At 45.4% G+C, this 25,603-nt stretch overlaps 1 protein-coding gene across 38 annotated transcripts in view; it reads right to left on the bottom strand.

Annotated features, from left to right (window-relative positions):
- The window catches only part of KALRN (kalirin RhoGEF kinase), a 777,940-nt gene that overhangs the window by 222,673 nt on the left and 529,664 nt on the right, over positions 1-25,603 (bottom strand). For 37 of the 38 annotated variants that reach the window (XM_089331826.1, XM_089331827.1, XM_089331831.1 and 34 more), the window contains 6 exons: positions 24,101-24,193; positions 19,202-19,313; positions 16,595-16,785; positions 16,056-16,157; positions 15,293-15,435; positions 12,265-12,367 (listed from right to left, as the gene is read on the bottom strand). In XM_089331826.1, coding sequence (XP_089187952.1) covers positions 12,265-12,367; positions 15,293-15,435; positions 16,056-16,157; positions 16,595-16,785; positions 19,202-19,313; positions 24,101-24,193 — 744 coding nt within the window. Of the gene's footprint in view, positions 1-12,264; positions 12,368-15,292; positions 15,436-16,055; positions 16,218-16,594; positions 16,786-19,201; positions 19,314-24,100; positions 24,194-25,603 lie in introns of those variants that run through there. The other variant, XM_089331847.1, reaches the window with a different exon arrangement.

The following is a 25,603-nucleotide window of genomic DNA, read 5'->3' as shown; positions in this document are numbered from 1 at the left end:
GCTGGCACTTACATACACAACCAGAGCATTACAGAGTGTTGTCACCTCCGCAGAGTGTTATCAGACATGTCTTTCACAAGTAAAAATGCATATTTCCTTTAATGAACTAATTCTATTTCTAGGAAATTATCTTATTATCCTGTTAATATCCTTATGAGTGTGAGAAACTGTATCTGTACAAGGATATTAATTTTAGCCTTGTTAACAACATCAAAAGATTGGAAAGATCCCATGTACCTATCAATAGAGGAGACGGTAAATGAATTATGGTACTGTAATCTTCTAAGGGACCAATGTTCATCACAAAGAATGAAGCAGCTCTATGTCCCCCCTGAACTGACTACCAACATTTGTGATGGAAAAGTGTAAGATGGCACTTATTGTATGCTTTTACCTGTCTTAAATTTTTTTTGGAAAGAATAAATGTACACGAGAGTTTAGATGAATATTTTTAAAGAACGTCTCTAGAAGACTGTCTACCTTTTTGTACTGTATTATTGCTTCAAAAGTTCATTTAAGGGGGCCAGTCTTGAGGCACAGCAGATTAAGCTGTTGCTTGCAATGCCACCATCCCTTATCAGACTGCTCTGCTTCTGGTTCAGCTCTTTGCTAATGTACCTGGGAAAGCAAAGGCCCAAGTGCCTGGACCCCTGCCTCGTACATGGGAGATCTAGATAGAGTTCTAGGCTCCTGGCTTCTGTCATGGCCCAGCCATGGGCCGTTGTAGCCACTTAGGGAATGAACAAGCAAATGGAAAAGATCTCTTTCCACCCTCCCTGCTACCCCCTCCCCTCTCTCCTTCTTTCCCTGACACTCTGCTTTTCAAATAAATAAATATTTTTTAAAGTCCATTTAAAAAGCCCTGAGTGCATATGTTATAGGAAAGCATGTTTAATTAGACAACCATAAGTAAATAAAAAGAAGGTTTGGTAAGGATTCTAAGGGAACTTCTGCAGAGTTCCCATGCACAGAGCTAACAGCCCATTTAAAAAAATCTAATTCTACATCAGCACAAAATACTTCTTTTGATACACATGTATCAGTGGCACTGCTCTTTTACACACTGTCCATGATTAGAATAATTATTTTGGGGCCAAAATTGATACAAAGGAAGAAAAATAGAAAGGAAGATGAACTTCAAGGCCAGACTCAACTTTCACTTCTGGTGTAAAAATCTTCCGGGTTCCCAGACTAAATTATTCCTTCAAAGTGGACATCTTTATGATAGAAAACATGGCACACTGTGTGGTAGGTATGTATCTCCTCTGACCTGTTCATTTTTGCAAGTTCCCTGGTGCCCACACAGAAACTGGACTAAAGGAAGCACTAAATACAACTAACTGTCTCATTCAATAAGACATGGAACATAACTGCTGTAGCTGTCCTTTTATCACATACAACACACTCGAGGGTGAGTTCAGAAGACTCTGGCAAGGGCAGAGATGATTTTTTATATATTCACAATCTCTCTGGTAACTGGTCATTGAGGAACATAATACATCTTGCTGCATAAGAGAATGAATCTAGTGTAGCAATATTTTTGGAACAGTCTTCTATTCTACCTCTCATTTCATTTTTCTCCCTTAGCAGATTTTTCTGTGAAGTCATGTATTAGTGGTAGTTCCTAGCAGTGTGTCCTCTAAATAGCACAATAAATTTAGTGGTTTGGACTTCATGTTCCTTTGGTTAGTAGTATTGTCTTAAATTTAAATGTTAGAGAACACACCCTAAAATATTTCTCCTTGGCATTTTCCATGAAAATTTTCATAAATGCAATAAAAGTTTCCCTTTAATAGCCTGTGTGGAAAGAGGCAAACTAATTGTGACTGTTGTTATTTTGGTGGGGTGATGAGAGGAATGGAGTGGGGTGGGGAGGTGAGAAGAATTAGAGTCCGCACTACAGATCTGATTCTACAAACACAGTTCCACCTTAACAAAATATCCCCAGTTCAACATCCCTTAAAATCATTTTTTATATAACAGTTTTCCTCATTTTCTAACAACTCCAAATATCTCAAAGTTGAGCATATTTAGGCAACATCAGCACAGCAGAAAAAGGTCTACGCAGGTAATCAAGGTGCTTTGTCCACTTTGTTCACTGAGATCTGCCTTGTGTCTGGCATATAGTGCCTGGCACCCAGTAGCTCAATAAAAATTTGGAGAATTAACAAATGAGAGATAACTAGCATATGTCAACTCTCCTGGAAAATTAATTTTTGATATCCCCTATTATTATTCACTAAGCCTATTGGTTTTTCCGTGGGTGAACAACAGCAAACAGTAAGCCAAACTTTCAAAAGCCCATTCCTGCAGCTAAAAAGACAGCCACTTGTAGGAAAAGGTGGAGCCTGCTTTCCCCTGAGTACATCACAAAGTTCAGGCAGAAAGCCACATGTACACGAGCACTCACCAAACAATCTACAGGTAGTCTCAGCAGGAGCCATGCAGCCTAGAGAAACAGTTCTCCTGAAATTCTACTCAATGTACACATGTCTCTGCAGTCAGCAATTTCAAACAGAACCAAATAGAGTATTACAAACAAGATTATACATGAAGATTCTGAACCTGTAAGATTCAACTTTAAGCCTCTCTACTTGGGGAGCCTGCAAACTGATTGTGCATTTCCTGCAACAGGGAAATGACTGTTCCAATCCAACCAGACCCATATCCACATGGAACATGGCAGGAGAAGAATTAAAAGACTGAGCAGCACTGGGGCAAAGCTCTGGCTTAAACAGGAGGAGCTATGTGTAATGGTCTGATCTGCACAGTTCTACATCTTCTAGGAATCTGCTCTCCAAAGGAACAGCTACCAGGCCAGAGGCAGCTGCCCCTCAGCTGGCTGCTGCTGCTACTTACTGCTGCTGGGAGAGGCCCTGGTTGCTCCTTGTAGAGGGCCACCATGGGAAACGTTGAATGGTGTTTCCTTTGACAAAGCCCTGCTTTCTAGCAATAGGGATCCCATCAGTGCACACCAATGCCACACACCCTCAAACCCACCATTCCTGTTATCGATGTACTACCCGCATCACAGCTCACAGGTTGGCAGTAACTTTAAGAAGAAATGGAAACAGAGTGACAGGCAGTTAAAACTAAGCAAGAATTGTTCACCTAGGCTCAAAATCAAGAAACAGGGTTAGAATTACCCTCCTGTCTGCCCAATGGGCTTTTCTCTATCTATGGCCACTGACAGCACAGGTCATGTTTTCCACTGTAGCACGTATAGGTGAAGGGGGCACTGGCTGGGGCACAACTGTAGCTTCACAGCCCCTTCAGCCTGTTCCATTTGCTCTGGCTCCACAAGCATCTGTCTAGCAGAATTCCTGCTTGATGTTTCTGAAAGAGTTAATTTTCCTATCTCCCAGAAGAGCTCACCTGCAGGTAGCACACTTATATTACCCCTTCTAGTCACCCAGGGACTCAATTTTTAAAGAACAACATTTCCCACAGCCTGGCCCCTCTACTGGTAGCTTTCTCAAGGTAGAGGCAGTCATTTCGTTCTGTAGGAAAGTCTTTTTAACTGACACAGGAGAAAGAGGTAAATGATATGTCCAAGGTCTATGCCGAGCACTGTAGGAAAACCTTACCCTGAAGGCTGCTACTGTCTCTCTGCCTCCAGCCTCTAAGCCTTGTGCTTCCCTCCCTCCCTCCATCCACGCCATCTCCCCAGCAGAACACACTGGGCTGGAGGTGTACTCACTTGGATCTTGTTTGCCTTGGACTGGCGCCAGCTAATCCACTTTAACATCTCGGTTTTCTCTCAGGTTTGCTTTCTCTTTCCACCAAAATTTTTAACAATAAAGCAGAATTTCAATTTGAGATGGGTTACAGCAGAAGCTGAGCTGGTTCTGGAAACTCACTCCTTCCACCAGGCAGCTCCAAGGCAGGGATCAGCCTTACCATATCCCGGTGCTCACTGCCAAGCTCTCAGAGTCCAGCGGGAACCTGCCTGAGAAGTTGGAAGACTGTCTAGGGCAGAAGCACATTCCCTCCAAGGCCACGATGTGAGTCACAAAGTATTTAGTATCAAGGAGTCTGCGATAGGCATTAATACTTGCACATGCCAGCCTTGGAGACACTGGGCTAGGCTACAGAATCATGGTGTAATTTATTCTGGGGACTGGATTTGCTGAGGCAGAGTGGGATGTAGCTGGGAGTGGTAATAACGATAGTGTTTGTTTTTTTGCTTCAAGGATCAACAAGCTGAAATAGCAGGGTTGCTACAAAGTGCTGTTTTTAATCTAATGCAACAAGCAGGAGACCAACTTGGGTTTGAATTTTAAGTCTGCCATTAACTGGCTTTGTGACTCTGAGCAAGGCACTTTGTTCCTTTTCAATAGGATGAAGGGAGAGTGCTGGGCAATATCCGAGCTTCCTTTTTTCCCTAAGATTCTATGATCCCAAATTCCAAATTCTCCCTGAATCAAATTTTGCATCTGGCCACCCATGCAGCTCTCACAGAGATCTAATATCCCAGCAGGTCACCTTTCCCAGTTTCCTTATTTCTGGAACAGATCCCTGACCAGGGCTGGCACCCGACGCAAAGACAGGTTTGTGCAGGCCCAACGCGCCGAGCATCATGAGAGCACTCTCGGGGTTTCCTGCAATCTGCCCATGTTCAGCAAACTAATCATTGGCTGCTGTATTTTATGAAACTTATTTGCTGTTTCAGATGATTGGCAATTTTAACAACAGGTTTCCTGAAGGAAGTTTACCGGCTCCAGAATGTAAATCAAAATGTTAAGTAAAAACAATGTCATTATGAGATATTCTGCATGGAACCTGGGTTGTATTTTTTAGCAAAGTGTGTTTCCTGCCCTGTGGTGAGATGTGACGGCTGCAAGCTGGTTAGTAATTTGAGGAAGTTCTCATTTAGAGAAAGCCTGTGACCATACTCCTCATACTCCATTTGCTCCAAAAAGCCAGCACATTTACACCATGTCAAATGTCAGAGGAGTGGATGCTTCTGGGAGGTGACAGAGCAGCCAGGGAGAGGACACTGCAGACACCTGAAGATCTTAGGCTCCTGGCCTCTCTGCTGCCCACCATGGCTATCCACTTCCTCCAGCCACTTGTCCCACACAAGTAAAGTAACAACAGAACCACACCAGGAAAAAAAAGTAACTAATCCTGAACTCAAATTACTAAGACAACTAAAAACAAAGCAAAATGTAATGTAGGCTTCAAATCTTAAAACAGAAATGGCATTTTTCCTACTTTGGAGTAGCTACTAAGTCATTGAGAAAACTCAGATGCTTCTTTATGGGATTGACATAGCAATAATGATCCAATGCACTGTCGGCCATGGGGTGTGAATGAGACGCAAGATGGTGACAGGAAGGCAATTACCTGCTTTTCCAGGTACATGTTTCAGGGTGAGAAAGCGTTTGGGCACTGAATGGGAGGTAGCACAATCTCTCCTGGCTACAAGCATTTTATGGGCCCTTCGGCCCACAGAGACAAAGGGCAGAGCCATGGGAGTGCTGAGGAATCTTTTCTGGAGACCACCATGATTTCTTCTGCTTTTGGTACCGTGCTGTGGAAGGGCTGGCTCCCCTGTGGGTGGTACTGCTGCCAGGGGCTCAGAGCTAAGCCTAACATGCTTCTACAACCACATGGGCAGACCATCTGGATGGTTTTTAAGGCTCTGTCAAGTGGAAAATAGGACTTAGTGATAAGGGCTCAGCCCCATCCCGTCCTGGCACTGCAGAGGGCTCACATTTCCCGGTGGTCCGTCGCGCCTGAGAACTGCAGGAACACGCCGCCTGCTCTCTTCCAGGCAGGAGTGTCCTGTGGCCACCAGAACATCAAGCTCCCCCAGGTCTCCTGTGCCACAGACATGTGTCCTCCCAGGAGCTCAGGTGAGTCTTCAAAACCCTGGGCAGTAGAAACCACTGCCTTCATCGTACAGAGGAGGAGGTGCAGTGAGCCAGTGGAATGCCCACCTCTGGTCATGTAGCTAGTGTTACACTCAGTGACTGGATCTGTACCTGATTTTGAAAACAACCCCTCTTCTGCTGCATGGCGGCTCCTCCCTGCAGAAGATGTTTTGGGCCACCCTCTCCCAACACCCCTTTTCCTGCCAGTGCACTCACATTCTGGCTCTTGTACCTGTTGGCTGTGTACTGCTCAGGGTGGACACGAAAGGCCAGCACTTTTGATTCAAGGTGGACAAACTCAGCATGATTTCTGCCTCGGAGCTCCTGGAGGGATCCGATGGAGCTGGACTCCAGCAGAAGCCACATGCATATTTGCCTTAGCTACTCCCTCCCTGAGCCCTGCTTTCTTCCCCTCCCCCTCTCTCCAAGCCCTGGGCACACTCTCAAGGGGATCCCACACCCAGGACCTCAGTTAGATTCTGCTTCTAGGGAACTCAAACTAGGCTGCTCTCCTCCCAGTAGCCTACCTCCATCTTTATTTTCTGGAGCTGTCATTTTGTATTTATGAAATGAAAAGATTCCATTTGTCTTGTAGTCATCTGCCCCCCTAAAACACTAATCCTCCAGGTAAAGTAATTTAATTCAAGTCTTTCAGTTGTAGCATTAGCCTTTTTTTTCCCCCCTTAGGAGAAAACCCTAAAGCCTTTTATCTCTGATGCTATTATTAGAAAACTAGGAATGCCGGGGCTGGCGCCATGGTGCACTGGGTTAATCCTTCACCTGTGGTGCCGGCATCCCATATGGGTGCCGGGTTCTAGTCCTGGTTGCTCCTCTTCCAGTCCAGCTCTCTGCTGTGGCCTGGGATGGCAGTGGAGGATGGCCCAAGTGCTTGGGTCCCTGCACCCACATGGGAGACCAGGAGGAGACTCCTGGCTCTTGGCTTCGGATCGGCGCAGCTCCAGCCGTTGTAACTATTTGGAGAGTGAACCAACGGAAGGAAGACCTTTCTCTCTGTCTCTCTCTCTCTCACTGTCTGTAAACTCTACCTGTCAAATAAATAAATAATAAAAAAAGAAAACTAGGAATGGCATGCTTTGTCTTTGCAGATGTTTGTTTTTTCTACCCACCAACTGTTAAGCTGGAGGGTGGTGGGGCCTTGCTTCACTCACTGCTTTATCTCAGCATGGAGAATCACCCGCTACAGAGCAAGTATGGGTTCATCCCAGTTCATGAATGAAGAGAGTGGGAATATGCCAATGCAAGCCCTTGGCAACATATCAGTGCAGGGGCAAGGCCCCCACCTGTGCAGCGACCGAGCCCTCTGACTACAGCCCTTGCACCTAGTGGCCTGCTATGCACTCAGTGTGCAGGCAATGGAACTGTCAGGTTCTGATGAAGCAGGTGAGGTCTTGCAGGAAGATTGGTCTCAGAAGGTTCCCCTGGCCTGGCTATGGGCCTCTTGTAATAGGCATCATTTTATAGGCCATTATCAGGGCAATAGGGACACTGTAGAAATTCTTCAACTTTCCCTTTAGTTAGGTCCTTACTGTTTCTGATCCAGTTTTCCTTCTCAATCAGTAAAACAGAATTTTGGTCATGACCCACTCATTAATCTGACAATTCAGAATTTCAAAATCATTGAGTTAGGTCCCAAAATCTCTAAGTTTCTCCAGACATTTTCCTGTCCCCCTTTAGCTCATCAGCAGTATCAGCCCACCTTGTTTTTTAGATCATATCAGCTAGTTACTGAAGTTTCTCATTCAAATCACATACCTGCCCTGGGTTGTTCTAGCAGCATTCTTTCCCTTACAATTTTTTGCAGAAAACAGAACCTGCAACCCAATTTCACTTCAATTTCTTTGTCTCCAGCTAACCTGGGCATGCCCAGAAATTCATAGTGATTTTTGGCAGGAGAATATTCCTATTAGGATGGGTTTGTAATGTTCAATTCAATAAGCATTTGTTGAATGCTTCTAGCAAGTACTGGGACATCAGAGTGCAGATGGCTGCTTTTATACCATTAGCTGGCAATTATCTGGCAGACTTTCATCATGATAAACAACAAGATTCTTCTATGCTGCCACCTCGTCACTCAGCCTTGCTTGACTAGAATTCGGTAACTCTAAATATCTTTGAAATGTGGTTGTAAAGTCCCATCATTTAATAATACACACGCAGGAAAACACATCTTTACCATGGTATATTCTACTCAGAATAGTACAAATATCTTCGTGGGAGAATTAGGGAGGAGCTTGAACTACTACACAACACAAAAAAGTAGGCACACATCGACCTTTAGGGAAAAAACACTTTTGCCTAGGACAGGTGCAAGGCAGAACCTAATTATGCAGATTCAGTTAAAGGTTAAACAAAAGCAACCACGGTAAAGCTATTAGTGTCTGAGGCCCCCATAATGGCTTTGTCAGTGTATAATGTAGAATGATAAGTTAACAGACTGCTTTCTCGTCCAGGTGGGATTACAACAGAAACAGTCCTAGTTCCCATGCTAGTGACAAAAGGGGTACAGTTTCCTTCTGTGGAGATCTTAAAAAGGAGTCAGACAAGGAGGTTTCCAAGTGACAAGCCATAGGTGAGAAAGGAGAGGTGGGCTGTGTATTGGTCTTCTGTCCTCAATCTTCTTTTCGTGAGAACTTGGATGATGCCACAGAAAGTATGCTCATCCAATAATGCTGAAAGACGTAGCTAACAAACTGGACCAAATAATTCATATCCAAAAACACTGCTATCCAAAACTGGGATGGAACTGAACAAGAGAAGATCTAACAGACACAAAGCAGTCCTCTGCTCAGGCTACTTAGTCACCTGCTCAACTAAGATCAGTCCATGAAAGAAGGCATGGGAATTGGCTGAGCCCACACTGGACACACCTACTGGAAATGGTGCACCACCCTGGGGAGAACACTGTACTCAGTAGCCCTGGATTGAGGAGCTGTGTTCACACTACTTACATCACACATTGTGCACCATTCTCAATGGCTCAGTTTATATAGAAATTACACGCTGCAGGAAATCCAGAGGAGGGTGCACAGGATATATAAGGGTCTGAGAATATATCAATAAGGAACAACTGGAGAATTCTAAACAGAGAAAATTAGGAAAAAAGATGTAACAAGTTTCTTCAAATACCTAAAGCCTTGGAGGCTTCCACTGGCCAAACATGGGAAACTTTTGAGTTTTAAATGAATGCCTGAGAGTAATAGATTATAACACATTAAATAATAAAATAACATATAATCCAATGCTAACAACAAATATCTAAGCCGGAGATTCTAAGGGCTATCAAAAGGAAAGGACAGCAAAATCATTATAGACTGGTGAGTCAAGGCTACATCATTTTAGGTATAGTACAGAGCAGAACCTGCTGACTATTAGTGAGTAAATGATGAAACCAGACAGAAGAATTCTACTCAAGAAGTTTCAAAGGTCTTCACATTCTGCAAAAAATTGTACACTTTTATTCACAGGATCTAAATCTTTGTTTTCTCTCTATGAGAGAATTTATTAGATAGACCCTTTATTGAATGTCTAACAGTTACCATGTCAATATATTTTACTTAACCATCTTAATGACTCAGCAACGCTTCCAATGTGGCAGAATAAGAGTCAGAGCTGGAATCTGAACCTGTTTCAAACCAAACTCCTGCTACACCACGGCATACAAACTACACACAAAGTGATTGGCAGGGTACCCAGTGGCCCCAAAGCTCCTCATGGCCCTTTCATGGTTATATCTACCTTATCCACCTAGCCCAACAGTGCCACTGTCAATCATCTGACTCCAAAGAGGAAGACAGGAACAACTTTCTAGAAATCCATGATGGGAATGATGCTGATTTCTGTGGCTGTCTCTGCCCTGTCTCCTAAGATGCCCATATCTGCCCATGTACTTTGTGCTCTTTCTCTTCTCCAGAGTCTGTTCAACTGCTCCCTCAGACACTAGGAGTCCCTAGTCTTCTAGAAGAGGCAGGAGAAATCTGATACTGCTGATAAAATCTATGAATTCAGCGACCCGAGTGACTGATTTGATGGCTGACAGGAATTAGGGATCATGGAGGACACGTGGCGTCCTGTTGTTCCGTGTTGGGAGGGTAGGAGCATTCTAAATTACAGGGCACAGTCACAGGCTTTCCGTGGTATTTTGGAAGTGTGACTATCTCTAAGTGAATTTTCTAGATTTTGTATACGAACATTGAGTTTCATGTCATCTCTTAATCCTCAGCCCAGGTCTCCTCATGTCAGAGCACATACTTGGGGGTTAATATTTCCAACAGGCCAGCTTCTCCACTTCAGTAAACCTTCTGGCTTGCAGGTTAGGAAATACCTAAGCTTCTCTAGCATACTTAAGAGTACAATGTTTATAAATTCAGCTGCTTTCAGACTCTTAAGCCTGGAGTTCCCTGAGACCAGGCACAGCGCCCCCTCCGTCATTCCCCCTCCTGTGTCTCCTGAGCACTGAAGTGTGTGGTGCATGCCAAGAGTACCATAGCCAAACAGACAGACACAGCCCCATCCCTCAGGGGCCCCATGGCTGGCTATAGAGACAAACAGGAAACGGAAAATTGCACAAATAGTGATTCACACTCAACAAATAGTCCACATCTCTCTAGAAGAGCCAGCACAGAGCATGGCACGTGGTGGGAGTTTTTATGTGAATATCTGGATGATTTTTTTTCTTTTTGTGGAATGTGCAGAAAGACTGAACAGCTGAGTTAACCTTAGCATTCAGAGTTCACTGCTTTGACTTTCAGAGCGAGGAAGGGGGCAGGGACATGGCAGTGAATCAGGAGATCCAGGTTCTATCCAGTTCCTACTCTTCCACTCACTGCTAGAAGTTTCTTACAGTGGTCACTCAGTTTCTTTCCTGGTAGAATAAACCAGGATTACTCATTAATTATGCAATGGGTGTTGTCAGAGGTCTTCCAATCTAACCTCAGTTATCATACCAGAAAAACAAGGAATGGCTGGAGCCAAGGTCTTCCCAAGTCAGGTGATTCTAGCTTAGGGATGTCTAAGTAAGGTTGCTGGGATGACAGAGTAGCAGCTGGAAGGGATGCATCTCCTGGACCATGAAACTAATAGTCTATGTGTGAACATGGGTACCCACAGACAGCTTAAAAGGCAATACTTTTATTCATGGGGCATTCCAGATTATATTTTTAGACAATTGATCAGAGGAGACAGGAAAGCACAGAAAGAGTGCTTTTTTCTACAAGTGGGGGAAAAAAACTCCAATTTTCCACCTACTCTAATATTCAGTCCAAAAATGGCTTAACATCTTGAAGGCAGCTGTCAGATAGAATCATCTTGAATATCCCTGCACACTCATCTAAGGAATGATTAGGGTAATTTGCTCCCCATAATGTGGGTAGGTTTTAGGGTACAATCCCTACACTAAGGCCTTAGTAGGAAAAATTTAGGAAAAAGCCTAGTGAATGTAGAATGTTTAAAAATAAATACCCATAACCTAGAAAATGAAATGAAGCAGGGAATATTCTGCTCCCTGAGGCTGAAGGAGCAGGCCAAATAGTAGACCTGAATAAACTAGGGCCAGGTAGAGTCTGAAAATCCATAACTTCATTAAGAAATCACTAATATGCAGCAAGAGATCACCTGCTACTCTATGGATCCTGGGGTAGGTAAATGAGTGTAGGCTCGGACACAGGCACTTTCCTCCCTCCACTGCAAGTTCCAATGGTTGTATTCCTCGGCAAGCCTGAGCAAATGCACGGTGTCTTTGCTGCGGTCATCTTTCTTCCTTAAGATCTCCTAACTTTTGGTTACTTGCTCCAAGATGTAGGACAGCAGGTGACTAGGCTTTCTTACAAGATTACTACACCCTTACATGGTGCCTCATACAGCATTTTCTGTTCCTCCTGCCCCTCAGGAACTGAGCCCCAGTAATTTGGCCAGAGGAGGACATCATGTCCACTAGAGTCCCTTTGGATAAGAGGCCTCTACCAAGCAGCCCCTTTGTGGCTGTTTCCCGAATCACCAGTCTTGGTTTAACTTAGGGATGGGCCCCCGTCAAATCATTGTAAGTAGGAGCCAATCACAGTCATTAAGGTCTCAGGAAACTCTTCCAACCTCAGCCTCTCTGAGGTCCATGCGCCCAGCAGGCAGAGAAGCCCAAACCACCCACATGGGGCACCTCCAGAAGAGAAGCAATCTAGCACTGTTGACACTTATGTTCAACTCTCCCATCATGAGAGGTCACACTCAACCTCTCCACCTGTTCTTTCCTCTGTGGTTGCCATAAAGAGACCACTGGCTGCTGTGGTTAGGCACCACAGGGGAAGGGCAACTCTCCAGGGGTCGGTAAACCACAAGCAGCATCTGGGGGAAGGAAGCTGGGACTCTGTCCTACCTTGTCACTGTCCACTGTGTTCTGAGACGTCCTAGAGGCAATGGAGATGGTGTCAGGCTGGCTGCTGCCATCCCCCTGGCTGTCAATATCCTCCACTCCATCCCTGCAGGAAGAAGAGAGAAAAAACAGGGGTGGGGGTGGGAGGAACCACTGTGGGTTTAGAGCACACAAGCATTTCCAGCTGGGTTGGCAGAGTAGAGCCTCGGCACTTTCCAGCAGGGATTTGTCTAAAATTATCTCGATAAAGGGAGCAGGATCATTCTCAGTGCTGTTCTCTCTTATACTCAGTAAACACATAATCATGTTGACAAATGGTTGCAAAATGAGCCCTTCCTCTGGCCCATGCTGCAAAGGGTGCCTTTATTATTTTTTTTTAACTGATAATGGGTCTAAAATTCGCAGTGCCAGGGGATGTGTCTACCTAGGCTTCTGCCCAGCTGACTGGGTCATTTACAATAATCTCAAGAGTTCAGGGTATTCAAAGAGATTTTATGCATACTGTAACTAGGATGGGGGTTGGTTTAATGCTGGCCTACAAAGAAAACAGAACTGATACAATTTTTTTGACTTGTGCTCCTTTTACTCAAGAAAATGCAGTAGGATTTTTCTCCAGGAGAGACTAACTTTGGGAAGTTCCTAATGTTGAATCCTCACCTCCTGGGTATGCAGGAGCTTATTGCCCTTGTTTTCATGGATCTTACTGATCTCATGCTTATTTGTGATGATTTATTATCAGGTCAGAAGGCCGAGACATTTTCTCAAAGACTGGAGGCTGCAGATTCCACAGCAGCTTTTGAGCCAGCTGTGTTCCCAGGTGTCTGACACACTGCTGGTCTCTGGACCCCTTTCTCAGCACCTGGACCAGGCAGCTGTGCCAATCACAAGTTTTTTCAGATGTCCAGCTTTAGAACCATATCCCAACCCTGTAGGAAGCCCACAGCCAGGGCCAAAAGGGATGGGTGCTTGGGAAATGCTGAATAGCCTGTGTCAGGAAGAACGAGGGGAGGGGAGGGGTACAGGTAGGCTAGATCAGCACAGGAAATGACAGCTCTTCTCACGGGTGCTTGTGTGACCATCACAGCCCTGATGCTGCTTGTGGAAAAGCAATGGTATGTGGAAATAGGGAACTTGATGCCTGAGACTCTTGCCACATGGGCAAAATACCACAAATAATGACTCAACCTCAGGAGCATAAACAACTATAAATCAGGTATATGTGTCAATGTATGTAGACATGTGTGTGCATGCAGGTATCCACGTGTGTGCCTATGTGCACACACCATGTTGACTCATCATCAAAAGTATTTTCTCCCAACCAGAACATTCCTAACTTGCCTGATCTCTCACCACCACTGTGGGTTTGGGAAATGCCAACCTATTTTAATAGCTTAAGCTACACATTCGTAGGAAGGAAAATCTGCTGTAAAAGAAATTATGCGACACATTTCAAAACCAAAAATAAAAGACTTTTAGATCATCTGGTGCTTTGGATTATCTGGGCTCCAGCCCCCACCATTTGCAGAGTTGAGAGCTGGCTATACTTTGTGCTTCCTGCTGTTCTGGCCCACTTGGGGCCCTTCTGGTCTGCTGTAGACGAAGCCAGTTCTGGGGTGGAGGGAGGTTTAGGGCCCAACCAGGAGTGGAGGTGGAATGTCCCTAGCCAAGCCACTCCTCCATAAGCTCTGTGCCTATGTGCAGAGCCAGGCTAATGGGATTACAGATCGCCTGGCTATTCTCTGTCTAGTTTCTAAGGTTTCCTCCGCTCCTCTCACAGGACCAGAGAAGAGCTGGGGACATTTCCAAGATATGCCCTTCCCATGCTATAGAAATGCTCAAACTCTCCTACTCTAGGAAGAGGGGCTACCTCACCTGAGTGTCCTCTCTCATCATGGGCCTGGACAACCTGTTCTTACCAATACGTCCCTTCTATCATCCTTATTAAAATGGGGGCTCCTGAAGCAAGGTCTATCCCCAGTGCTAACCTAAATCTACCACTTACCTGGACTCCAGACACAGGTCACTGGAGTCAAAGTGATCCCTCCCCAATACAATCCAACATCTCTCCAGTACCGGGGTTGACATTGTCCTGGCAGCCTTGAAGGTCTGGTGGCTTTGTCACATCCTGCTTTGGCTGCTTTGATAACCACCTCATCCAGGACTAGTGTGACTTCATAGTTCCTGGAGTGGCTCCCCCATCCTGCTGATCCTGTTTGGTGCCAAAGGGTCCACTAACCTCTCTAGGTTTATCCTATTCATGAAGAGGGGAGGACTTCTTTCCCTTATCCTCTCTTTCCCAACAACCCAGAATGCTGTTTTATGATATTGACTTGCAAACTGCAATGTGAAGTTGCATATGCTTTCTGTTAAAGTACCCTCAAAGGGAGCCATTGTACACATGGATGGCACGTGGAGACTCAACTGAGGCATGCTTAGCAAGTCATTCACTGTTCAAAGGAAACTGGGATTTAGAAGGGCCCAGAGGACATAAGAAACCGGTCCTCCTCAGGGGGATGGAGGCTGCAGCAGGAGCTGTGATAGTAACAGCCACTTACCAGCCCACAGCCATGGAACACAAGGCCCTTCACTGTCTGAGCTCTCCACTCACAGCTCAGCTCCTTCCAGTGCCTTCTCTAGATGCTCCACTCTAGGGCCATCTAAAGTCCCCGTTCTTTTAAGTCTTAAACTATGCATTATCCCTACAGATGTTACTATCCGTGTCCTTGTCTAACTGGTCCATGTGTGAGACATAACTGTCCAGTAGTCCTTGAGGGAACCTACTCATCTTGTGTGTCCTTTCATCTTCATGTAGCACCCAGCAGTGTGTACCAGATGAGAAGTGCTCCAGCAAGCCCTGCTGAATTTAATTGACAGCAACTGGTGAGATGCTTAAGGAAGAACTGCTTGCCTTTTGTGGATCTTGGGAGCTTTCCTGGAGACAGCCTCACCTGCAGAGGGCACCACCCTGCAGGAGCAAAGGGCACCCCGCCCCCACTTCTGGAAGCACACGGTGGCAGGCAGTGCTGGTTACCTCTTACTATTGTTCCTCTGTTTGGCTGGTGTTTTGGGGAGCTGAATTGGCTCTTTTAAAGCTCCTTTCAGGTGAATGATCCTCTCTTGAATCACCTCTCGAATGTTCTTGATCCACTCCTGCTTGGTTTCAATGTTGGAGGCCTGAAGTGCCACAAGAAGAAAAACTGAGAAACCCAATTCCCTCCACCCTGCCCTCCTACAGATTTTGTCTGCTATTTTCAAGGATACCAAGGGCTTGGAGAGTTTATTTCTCACTCGATACTTGTGATCTGCTTCTCTAACTCCTAAAACAGGGCTGTGACTTCAAAACTCATTGTATACTTGGACAGGGGCAATTTTCAATGAATTTCATAATTGGGCCAATCCTGACACTTGCAAAGGGGCTGACACAGTATACCTGGAGGCTGCAATTGGGTGAGGGATTAATACTGAGCTGCTAGGCCCTGGGGAGGTATGGGGGAGGAGCGCTAGGAGGGGTGACAAGCTGGCATTTGAAGCAGTTTATTTACCAATCAGCCTATACATAGGTCATGATGCTCAGCACTAGTGTGGCCATAGAGGCCCATACTGACCCAACTGGAAGTCAGCACAAACCTGCTCACTGAAGGCAGTGCTAAATCCCATTTGTCTTACTGAAATTTTTGCAGGTAATTCTGCTTCCTGACAGGTGAACAAACATAACACTGTTGTTGGGGTTGGGCCATGCCTACCCCGTCTACCTCCCCACCGTGGTCTTGCACCCAGCAGAGAATGGTACTTACTTTTAGCACTGTTTTATTGTCTGAGGATGGGGTGCGCCCAGACCACAAGGCAAATTTGCAGGGGTCGCCCTCTACGTGCTCGGTCACACCCAGCTCTGAGGTCTGTAGACAGGAAATGCCTGTGAGAGGCGGGGAAGGGGAGGGCAGTGGGGAAACTTAGGGCTGGGGTGGGAAGGGAAGGGCAACAAAGAGGAGAGGACCGAGGGAGGGGCTTCTGTCAATCAAACTTCAACAGACTGGATATTTTGTTCATCTACCCAGGATGAGAGGACCTACAGGCATGTGCCTGATTAGCAGGTACCAGGGAGGGAAGGTGAAGAGGGAGGCGCTAAAAGCAAACAGAAAGAAGTACTGTGAACGCTAAAGTGCAGAAGTGGAAGGTGAGGGTGGGAGCTTTCCAAATGGGAAACAGTGGCATTTGTCCAGGACGGTTCTGGTGTGGAGGCAGGGGAAGAGATGAGCTGTGTGGTTCAAGATCCCTTCCTGCCCGAGGGTTCTATGCAAGCAGAGTCTTGTTTCACCCCACCTGTCCCACCTACCAGTAGCTTGTTCTTGTAAACATATTTCGTGTGTCCTGAAGAGTCTTTGATCTCCTTGCTAAAAACCAAGGAGATCTCAAAGAGGAACAAGTGCCGCTCCCGGCCCTTCCGGATCAGCGACTTCGGGTCCCACACTTGAAAGGCATCCTGGAGAATCAACTCGCCCTGCACGTCCAAGTTCTCGTCGAACCCTGAAAAATACCCATTTCCACCCAGTGGAGTCTGTGCTGCCACAGTCCACTCCCCTCTCAGACAAGGTCTTCTTTCATTGTTAGTCCCCCGTGCCCACAGGGTTTTCCCCTTTCTGCAGGCTCTAGAAACTCCTGGGCTCTTACAGAGACATCTCCATAGAACTGTATTCCAGTCCCTCCCTCCCCGTCCTGGGGTGTCTTATATACATAACTAATATTAGCAGGACCCCTGGCAAGGGTCTCTTTGCAACCTCCCCTCTCCCACACTTGCTGTCAGCCTGGGACCTTCTGCAAGGGAAATCCCACAGCTCCTTCTTCCTCCACAGCTTACCACCATGTGCAACTTGGAGCTCTGAGGGGGCTGAGGATAAACACTGCCTGATGGAAGGGCCTTGGCTCCACTTGTTATCACCTGTTTCTTATAAGGACCGTTTCTTTGGATTGTTCCCATACAGTACAGTTACAAGCCTTCAACAGTCATATTTATACCACTTTAAGAGAGAGTTTCAGATTTTAGTGTGCATAAGGGTCACCTGAAGAGCTTGTGAGAACACAGATTCCTGCCTAGTAGGAGATTCTGCTTCAGTAGGGGAGAGGTAGTGCCTGAATCTGCATTTCTGACAAGCTCCCAGGTGCTGCTGATGGTCCACAGCACAGGTCGGAAAGAGGCTGCGGGAGCTAAGTCCTTATTGAGAAGGACACTGGGGTGGAGGATAGGATGCAGGCATACATAAATTAGAAAAGCAGAGGTGCAGAAGTTGTGATAACAGGAATATATCTGAAGGTTAGGGTTTGGCCTGGAGAAGATAACCAGGATCTCTGCTCTAAGAACTGGGATATTCCCTGCTAAGGATAGTCCAGAAAGTACCCAGACCAGACCAAGTTTTATAAGTGGTATGGATTGTGGGGTGGCAGGGCAGGAGGGTACATTTGCTTACATAATGGCAAGAGGCTATATCTATTTCCTCTCGTACCTGTTTGCCAGCTTCGAATGGAATGTTTAGTCTTTTTTTTTTTTTAATTTTATTTCACAGGTAGAGTTACAGAGAGTGTGAGAGACAGAGACAAAGGTCTTCCTTCTGTTGGTTCACTCCCCAAATGGCCGCTATGGCCGGAGCTACACCAATCCAAAGCCTGGAGCCAGGAGTTTCTGCCTGGTCTCCCATGTGGGTGCAGGGGCCCAAGCACTTGGGCCATCCTCCACTGCCCTCCAGGGCCACAGCAGAGAGCTAGACTGGAAGAGGAGCAACCAGGACTAGAACCAGCGCCCATATGGGATGCCGGTGTCGCAGGGGGAGGATCAACCAAGTGAGTCACGGCACCGGCCCCCAGAATGTTTAGCCTTAACTCATCTATACAGTCCACCCTATCTAGCTGCTCTGCCCGACTGCTTGGCACCACTGAGACCACTTTCTTGGAGTCCTGCTCCAGAATGATTCTTGATGCCAAGGCCGGAGTTCCAGCTGACTGAAGTCCAGTTGGGGATATCTGGCTGGGCTTTTCTAACCTTTTAGGAAGGAAGAAAACCTGGCTGCACAAGCATATGAATGCACATGATGTCACCGAACTGCATGCTCAAACAGTTACCAAGGCAAATTTATGTGATTCACATTTTACCATGATAAAGAGCAAGAAGAGTGTAAGGCTGAAGACGGTGGTGTGTTTATGTGTACTCAGGATTTCTGCTCATTCTGATTTTTTTTTTTTTTAGAATTTTTTATTTTTTATTTTATTTTATTTTTTATTTATTTATTTATTTTTTGACAGGCAGAGTGGACAGTGAGAGAGAGAGACAGAGAGAAAGGTCTTCCTTTGCCGTTGGTTCACCCTCCAATGGCCGCCGCGGCCGGCGCGCTGCGGCTGGCACACCGCGCTGATCCGATGTCAGGAGCCAGGAGCCAGGTGCTTTTCCTGGTCTCCCCATGGGGTGCAGGGCCCAAGTACCTGGGCCATCCTCCACTGCACTCCCTGGCCACAGCAGAGGGCTGGCCTGGAAGAGGGGCAACCGGGACAGAATCCAGCGCCCCGACCGGGACTAGAACCCGGTGTGCCGGCGCCGCTAGGTGGAGGATTAGCCTAGTGAGCCGCGGCGCCGGCCCATTCTGATGTTAAGGCAGGGCAAAGGCTCACAGGACCGCTGTGAGTCAGGGCTCGGGCACATTTACATATGGATGGTGGTCTCTCCTGGGCTAGCTCATGTGCAGCCAGGTGTCCACACACCTTAAATGATTTATACTTGATCATCCCTGCAGTTGGTCTCCATGGAGCCCCTCTCACAGGCCAAGGACCCACATGAAAATGGCCACTTCTCCTCCTACAGCCTTGCCCCTTGTTGGACTGCATGTGACCTCCCCTGCCCCATGAAGCCCACTCCCTGGTCTTAGGCATGGGGAGGCTTCCCCAGAAGGGCAGCTACCTTCCAGCATGCTGACATGCATGGCATCGTTGGCTTTCTTTGGGACACTGAGCATCACCTCCAGGCCTTCTTTGAGCTCCCCTTTCCCTTCTTCACAGCAAGTTAAAAGTTCCTAGAGAAGAAAAAGTACAGACACAATTGGGACAACTCAGCTTCCCAACTCTCCCGCTCTTTACAGCATCAAGGAAATTATATACCAGTTTGGTCTCTGCACTAGTTTAGGAAAATGAGAGTAATCTCCAAGGAATCCAAGTCAGTCTGTCTCTCTCTCTCTCTCTCTCTTTTTGACAGGCAGAGTTAGACAGTGAGAGAGAGAGAGAGACAGAGAGAAAGATCTTCCTTCCGTTGGTTCACCCCCCAAATGGCCACTACAGCCGGCGTGTTGCGCCGATCCAAAGCCAGGAGCCAGGTGCTTCCTCCTGGTCTCCCATGTGGGTGCGGGGCCCAAGCACTTGGGCCATCCTCCACTGCCTTCCTGGGCCACAGCAGAGAGCTGTTCTGGAAGAGGAGCAACCGGGACAGAATCTGGCACCCCAACCAGGACTAGAACCCGGGGTGCCGGTGCTGCAGGTGGAGGATTAGCCCAGTGAACTGCAGTGCTGGCCCCAAGTCTCATTTTTTCCCCACACTGAGCTTCTTCAGCCCAAACTAGTCCAAACAAATTCCCCAATGACTGGAACGAGAAGTCAGCAACTAGGATGCTCCTGGAGAAGGGAACACCCCTGCAGAGCACATGAACAGAGGTGCAACATCGTGGAATCAAGTCTAAGAGGTGATGGAGGGTGTACCACAGAACATCCAGCACTGACAAACCCCTGCATGATACCTGCTAACATAATTTTTATGACTGTTTTCAAGCCCTTGCTGCCTGGGATGTTGATTTCCACTGTACTCAGAGCAATCTGAGTTTAGAGACATGATAGGTTTATAACATTGCAGAGTTATAAAAGATTTCAGGTTATATGGATCAGGAGTTCCTAAGCTGGGAATAGAAATCTGGACTAGTCTTCATTGGTCAGATGAGGAAACTATGAGAAAGACGGATGAACTGATTTCCTTAGGATATATAATTCGCTTGAAGCCATGCAGGGGTTTGAATCTAGGTCTCAGACTGGGTGGAAGTCCAGCAGTCCACCCACTACACTGACCCTATCTCCCTACATCCTCTATCACACTGAGACTTCTCAGAGTGTACTTTCCCCTATTTTACCTCCTGGGGAGCTGGGGAAAATATCCTCTTTTTCATGTCCTTATTGGAGACTTAGTCATCACCATTCCCATAAAAGATATACAGTGTCTGGCTGACAGAGAAAAGATCATTCCCAACCATCTTAGGAATCCTAAGACTATTTGCTCAAACGAGAGAGTTGATGACTTTTTTTTTCCTATGAGAGTTACTGATCTTGCTCACTTTTGACACTGGGAAATAAATGATAAGGCAATGTATCTACAATCTATGTTGTCTCCTTTAAGGGACGGGGTGGATGGTTGGGTGGGATGCACTTCCAGGAAAGAAAGCAGCTCAACCGATCAAATCTTGTAAACGCATAAATGACAGACCTCCTGGAAAATAAACAAATGAAACTTACTAGAAGGACAGTACTTATCTATGGAATGTTTTTATCAGGATATAGTTGGACTGTCCAGGGCTTCTTATGGTAAACAAACCTAGAATCTGTGACTTTAGGGGCATGGCCCTCTGGAAAGTGTCACATAAGCTATGAAACTATCAAGTAAAAATTAAGAACATTTCAGACCAGAATGGCTCTCATTTGGGAAAGTGATACAATGTGACACATCATTTAAAGACATTGTAAGCTCAGCTGGGCCAACATACATCCTGATGCTTCAAGACAGCAATTGGAGCTGCACTGATGGTGCTGGACTTGTCCCTGTCTCACTTCTGCCTTGAGATTATTTGTACCAAGATATATGCTTAGTGGGAGTCTGATATGAAAACCCAACCCATTTGCTATCTTGGGTATGTTCCCACATGAACAAGGAAACTCTGAGTGTCCAGGAAGAGGTGAGCTGCCTGGAACACACACTGAGAGGTAGAAGTGATTGGTCCTCAGCTGTCTTCCTGGTTCCAGGTCATTACTGTTCAGAATGCTGTACTTATTTCTGCTAACCTAAAGCTCTCTGATGCCCCTAACCCTTTCCTAATTTTAACCTCCAACCTTGTTCTCAAACACACCATCAAAGGAACTCCTGAGGCAGAGCGTAAGAGAGAAACAAGAAACATGCTTTGGTTTGCAACAGGAAACGCCAATGAGTCTAATCATCCAAAGCAATTTAGTAAGTCTCCAATCTACCAGGAGAGCCAATAAATTCTCCTTGGGGCCTCAGTATAGTTTATGATAAAGAGAAGGCACTATATTTAATGTAGACTCCAAGAGGACAGTCTGAGCAGATTTACACGAGGAATATCGACCGCTCTGACAGGTAGTTTCGACTTTCACACAAACACCTAAAGTGATGAGCCCCGGAGGATATGGTAATTAAATATCAATTTATTTGGAATAAAATTGACTTGAAGGAGAAGATAAACCCCATTTATTTATAGTAAAAGCTCAGCAAACTATTTTTCATTTATTCAGCAGGTATTCTGCCATCAGCATACTTCAAAAAAGTTAAAATTATCTTCATGTTTTTGCCAATAATTTTACAACCTCCCCATAATCAAATTCCCACTACATTATTTTTTTCACCTCTCAGTTCCCTGCACAGGCATCTCTTACTACATCGAATTGCAGAGCCCACCTCTCCATGTGCTTACGCAAAATGCACTGTGGCCTATTCCATCCTCACACAGTTCATCCTAGGAAACTTCAGCCTTATGGAATTCAGAGGGAGAGAAGAAAGCTATATTTCTCTTAGGACTGCATCTTAATTGATTTAATACACTGATAGTACAGATGGGTGAGTTGGTATCGGATTTTTAAAATTCACAACCCCACCAATTCCTACAAGGGTTTTGGGATACATAAATTAAAGACCACAAAAATCAATTTAAAAAGTCTATCAGCACAAGAAAAACAATTTATACAAGTTAAGTATCAAGTGGGATAGGGAAGGACCAGATAATTATTCCCAGAAATCAAGGCTAAGGAGACTGTCATGTAGGTAACCAGGCAGTAGATGCACTGGTGGATAAATGGCACCTTTTTAGTTGGAAAGTAGAAAGAGCACCAACCTTTCAGGAGAGACTTCCCCACCTCGCATCTCAAGCTCTTATGAGCATCTTACTCTTTATATAAGAAACTTCAAAAAACAAAGAAGAAAAGCAGTCTTGCCAAAACAGCCAAGCTGTTCTGCACATGGTCACTTTTCACACCGCCCTCAGTGAAGGCTGCGGGCGTGCGATTCTCCAAGTCATTTCTGGTGCAGGAACTAGAAGCACAAAGGCTCTTCTAGGAGATGAGGCAAAGAAGGCTGGCAGGAAGGAGGCTGAGGGACACATGGATGTAGGGGCCAGCCCCGGCCCAGATGGAGGACAGAGGGGTGAGGAGCACACAGGCGCTCTGCCCCTCCACTTCTACTCCCCATAACTCTCATCACAGAGCCACAACTGAGAAGCCAGGGGGACCTCATGGGCTGGAAATGGGCTACACAACTACAGTCCAAGATTTGAATCCAACCGTTCTGCAGGTTTAACGAACCTAGAATATGGAGATTCAACCAGCATATCCAGATATGAGTTGAATTTCATCATTTCTCAGAAATTATACAACTTATAACATGTCCTCACCATTCCTTTTTCCTTTGCATTTGAAGAGCAATCAGCAAAATATTCAAACTGAGGAAGAAAACCCACACACTTTATGAATGAATATAAACTTATATTAAATATCTAACTGCCTCTTATATCAATTTCCCAGATTTTCTGGGGGAAATTGCTGTTTTCAGAGTATCAATGTACCTTTATCTGAGAAGGATAAACTGAAAGTACTTAGTGTTTTACATAATTTGGTTATTTGACTTGTAAAGACTTTGGAAGAAAATCCAAATCTCTTGGCTGGTTCCAAAAGAACTCCTAACATATGGGATCCTACAGATATAACAGTGCCATTTAAAACAATATTTTAATTTTATTTGAAAGGCAGTGATAGATAGACAGATAGAGATATCTTCATCCCCTGGTCACTTCCCAAATACCCACAACAGCTAGAGCTGGCCCAGGTCAAAGCTAGGAGCTGAGAACCAATCTGGGAATCCCATATGAGTAAAAGGGAGCCAACTACTTGAGTCATCACCTGCTGCCTCCAATGTTGTATAATAGCAGGAAGCTGGAATTGGGAACAGAGCTGAGACTTGAACCAAGGCACTCCATTATGGAATGAGGGTGTCCCAAGTGGCATCCTAACCACTGCACCAAATGCCTGCCTCATCACTGCATTTTAATATTAACCCAACAATTTTTCCCTCAAAAATCTCCTACTCTTGACAAACAGAGATTAAAGCATTGGTAGATGCCAACATGGCCTCTATTATTCATGAAGTGCTATTTCCCTTGACATTCTGACCCTGGATTCTACTTAGAGCAAAGGACACCAGGAGGAATCCATTCAGGGAACAGGAACAAAAAATACCTAACAGCCTGTCAGTGCCTAAGGGTGACAATCACTAAAAGTGGTGCAGTGGTGGGTGGATGTGAAAATAGTCACAACTTATTCTTGCTCCCATTTTACCTTGTTCCACCCCAAACAAGCATCTAGAATTCCATAGGATAGGAGATTAAGTTTGGAGCCTGCAAAGCCAGTGTGAGCTCAGCTCTGAGCTTTTGTTCTAGGCAGAAATAGGTCTTCAGCTGGAAGATTTACCATCCTTAAGTGAAAAACTGGACTCCCTTGACCTGGTCAGTAGTGCAGAAGAGGATGAGATAGGGCAGGGAGATACCTTTAGGAGTAGTTGGTACTTGGTGATCCTCTGGACAGGCTTAATTAGGTAGGACGAGATGGAGTTGGCCAGACCATGCCGCTGCTGTATCTCCTATAAGGATGAGAACAAGGCACAGTTAGACATGGAGGAGCCTGTGTATGTGTGTGCCCTGGGAGGGATTAGGTAAGGGGTAAGAACAGAGGAGAAAAGATGGACAAATATGAGAAAATGCTCTTGGATAGGGAGATAGGAGTAGAAAGAGAGACCAAAGTGCACATGTAGAGAAAGAATAAGAGACATGGCAAAAAGGGGGAAGGTTTAGGAATGAGTTAGATTTGTGAAACAAATGGAAATTAAGCATAAATGGGGAAAGACATAAGTAGAAAAAGTAGAAAAGGCTAAAGCAGAAGGGTAAAGGAGAGGTGAAGAAGTAGAGTGAAAGAAAATAGCCCAAAGATGGGGGAAAAGAAAGAGGGACAAAGGAAGATAGGAGTAGAGGGAAGGCAAAGGATGAAGCAGTGACTTCTGTTCTGGTAACTCTAAGTCTTTCTCTGCTCTAGGTCTCTGTCAATAGCACAAGGACATCTCTCTTTCATCATCCCTTCCCTTTAGGTTTAACAGATCACAACTTTGGGTCATTGTTTCATTTCTTATACACTTTTCCTTGCAATCAATGGCACCTCCCTTGTTCCTTAGGTCTCCTGAGCTAGAAGCCATAGAGTTATTTTTAGCTCTTCCTCTGTTATTCCTGGTGATAAATCTTTACATTTCCAGGGATACCACCTTCATCACTCATGATTAGGCTAAGGCCATGGCCACCAACTCATGTTTGTGCCTCTAGCCTCTCCTTTTAATCCATTCTGTATTCTACCTCAAAAATGATCTGCTTCCCAAAATCTATGGGATATATAGGGTCAGAAAATGGTACATATTAGTCTCTGCCTTCAAAAGACTTAGAATCTAGCTAAGAATACTCAATCCATTGAAACTAGAGAACAATAAAGAATGACAGAGCATTTGTCCCAGTCAGTGAGAACTTAAGAATTACTGGGATTGGGAGTGGTCTGGGTGCTTAGCAGAGACAATGCCTCATCTGGGGCTTAGAGGAGGGGCATGGGATTGTGAAGTAGAAAGCTGAAGGTAGAACATTCTCTAAAGGGAAAGCATCAAACACAAAATACACAGGCTGAAATACCCATTTTATGTTTCGATGATAATGAGGAGCATGTCTGAAAAGTACAGAGAATGTATACCTAGAGTCTAGAAAAAGTAAAAACAAAACAAAATAAAAAGTTAGATAAGCAAGATTAGTTATTCATTGATGGGGCTGAGTTCGAGAAAAAGGAGTTAGGATTTGACAGTGAGTTTTAGGAAGACACGGGGAAAACAATGTTTCAGAAAGAATAATATGCACCTAATAGCAACACTGGGTAGGAAGTTGAGGGAATAGAGATGGAGAGGCAAACTAGGAGGTTATTATAAAAGCCAAGTGTGTAATGGAAAATAACCATGTGATTCAGC

This window comes from Oryctolagus cuniculus, chromosome 4, assembly GCF_051225735.1.
Source record: "Oryctolagus cuniculus isolate XC-2025 breed Fujian yellow rabbit chromosome 4, ASM5122573v1, whole genome shotgun sequence".
Classification (NCBI taxonomy): Eukaryota; Metazoa; Chordata; class Mammalia; order Lagomorpha; family Leporidae; genus Oryctolagus; species Oryctolagus cuniculus.
The sequence above is the reverse complement of the archived record's forward strand: the minus strand, read 5'-3'. Positions and strand labels throughout refer to the sequence as shown.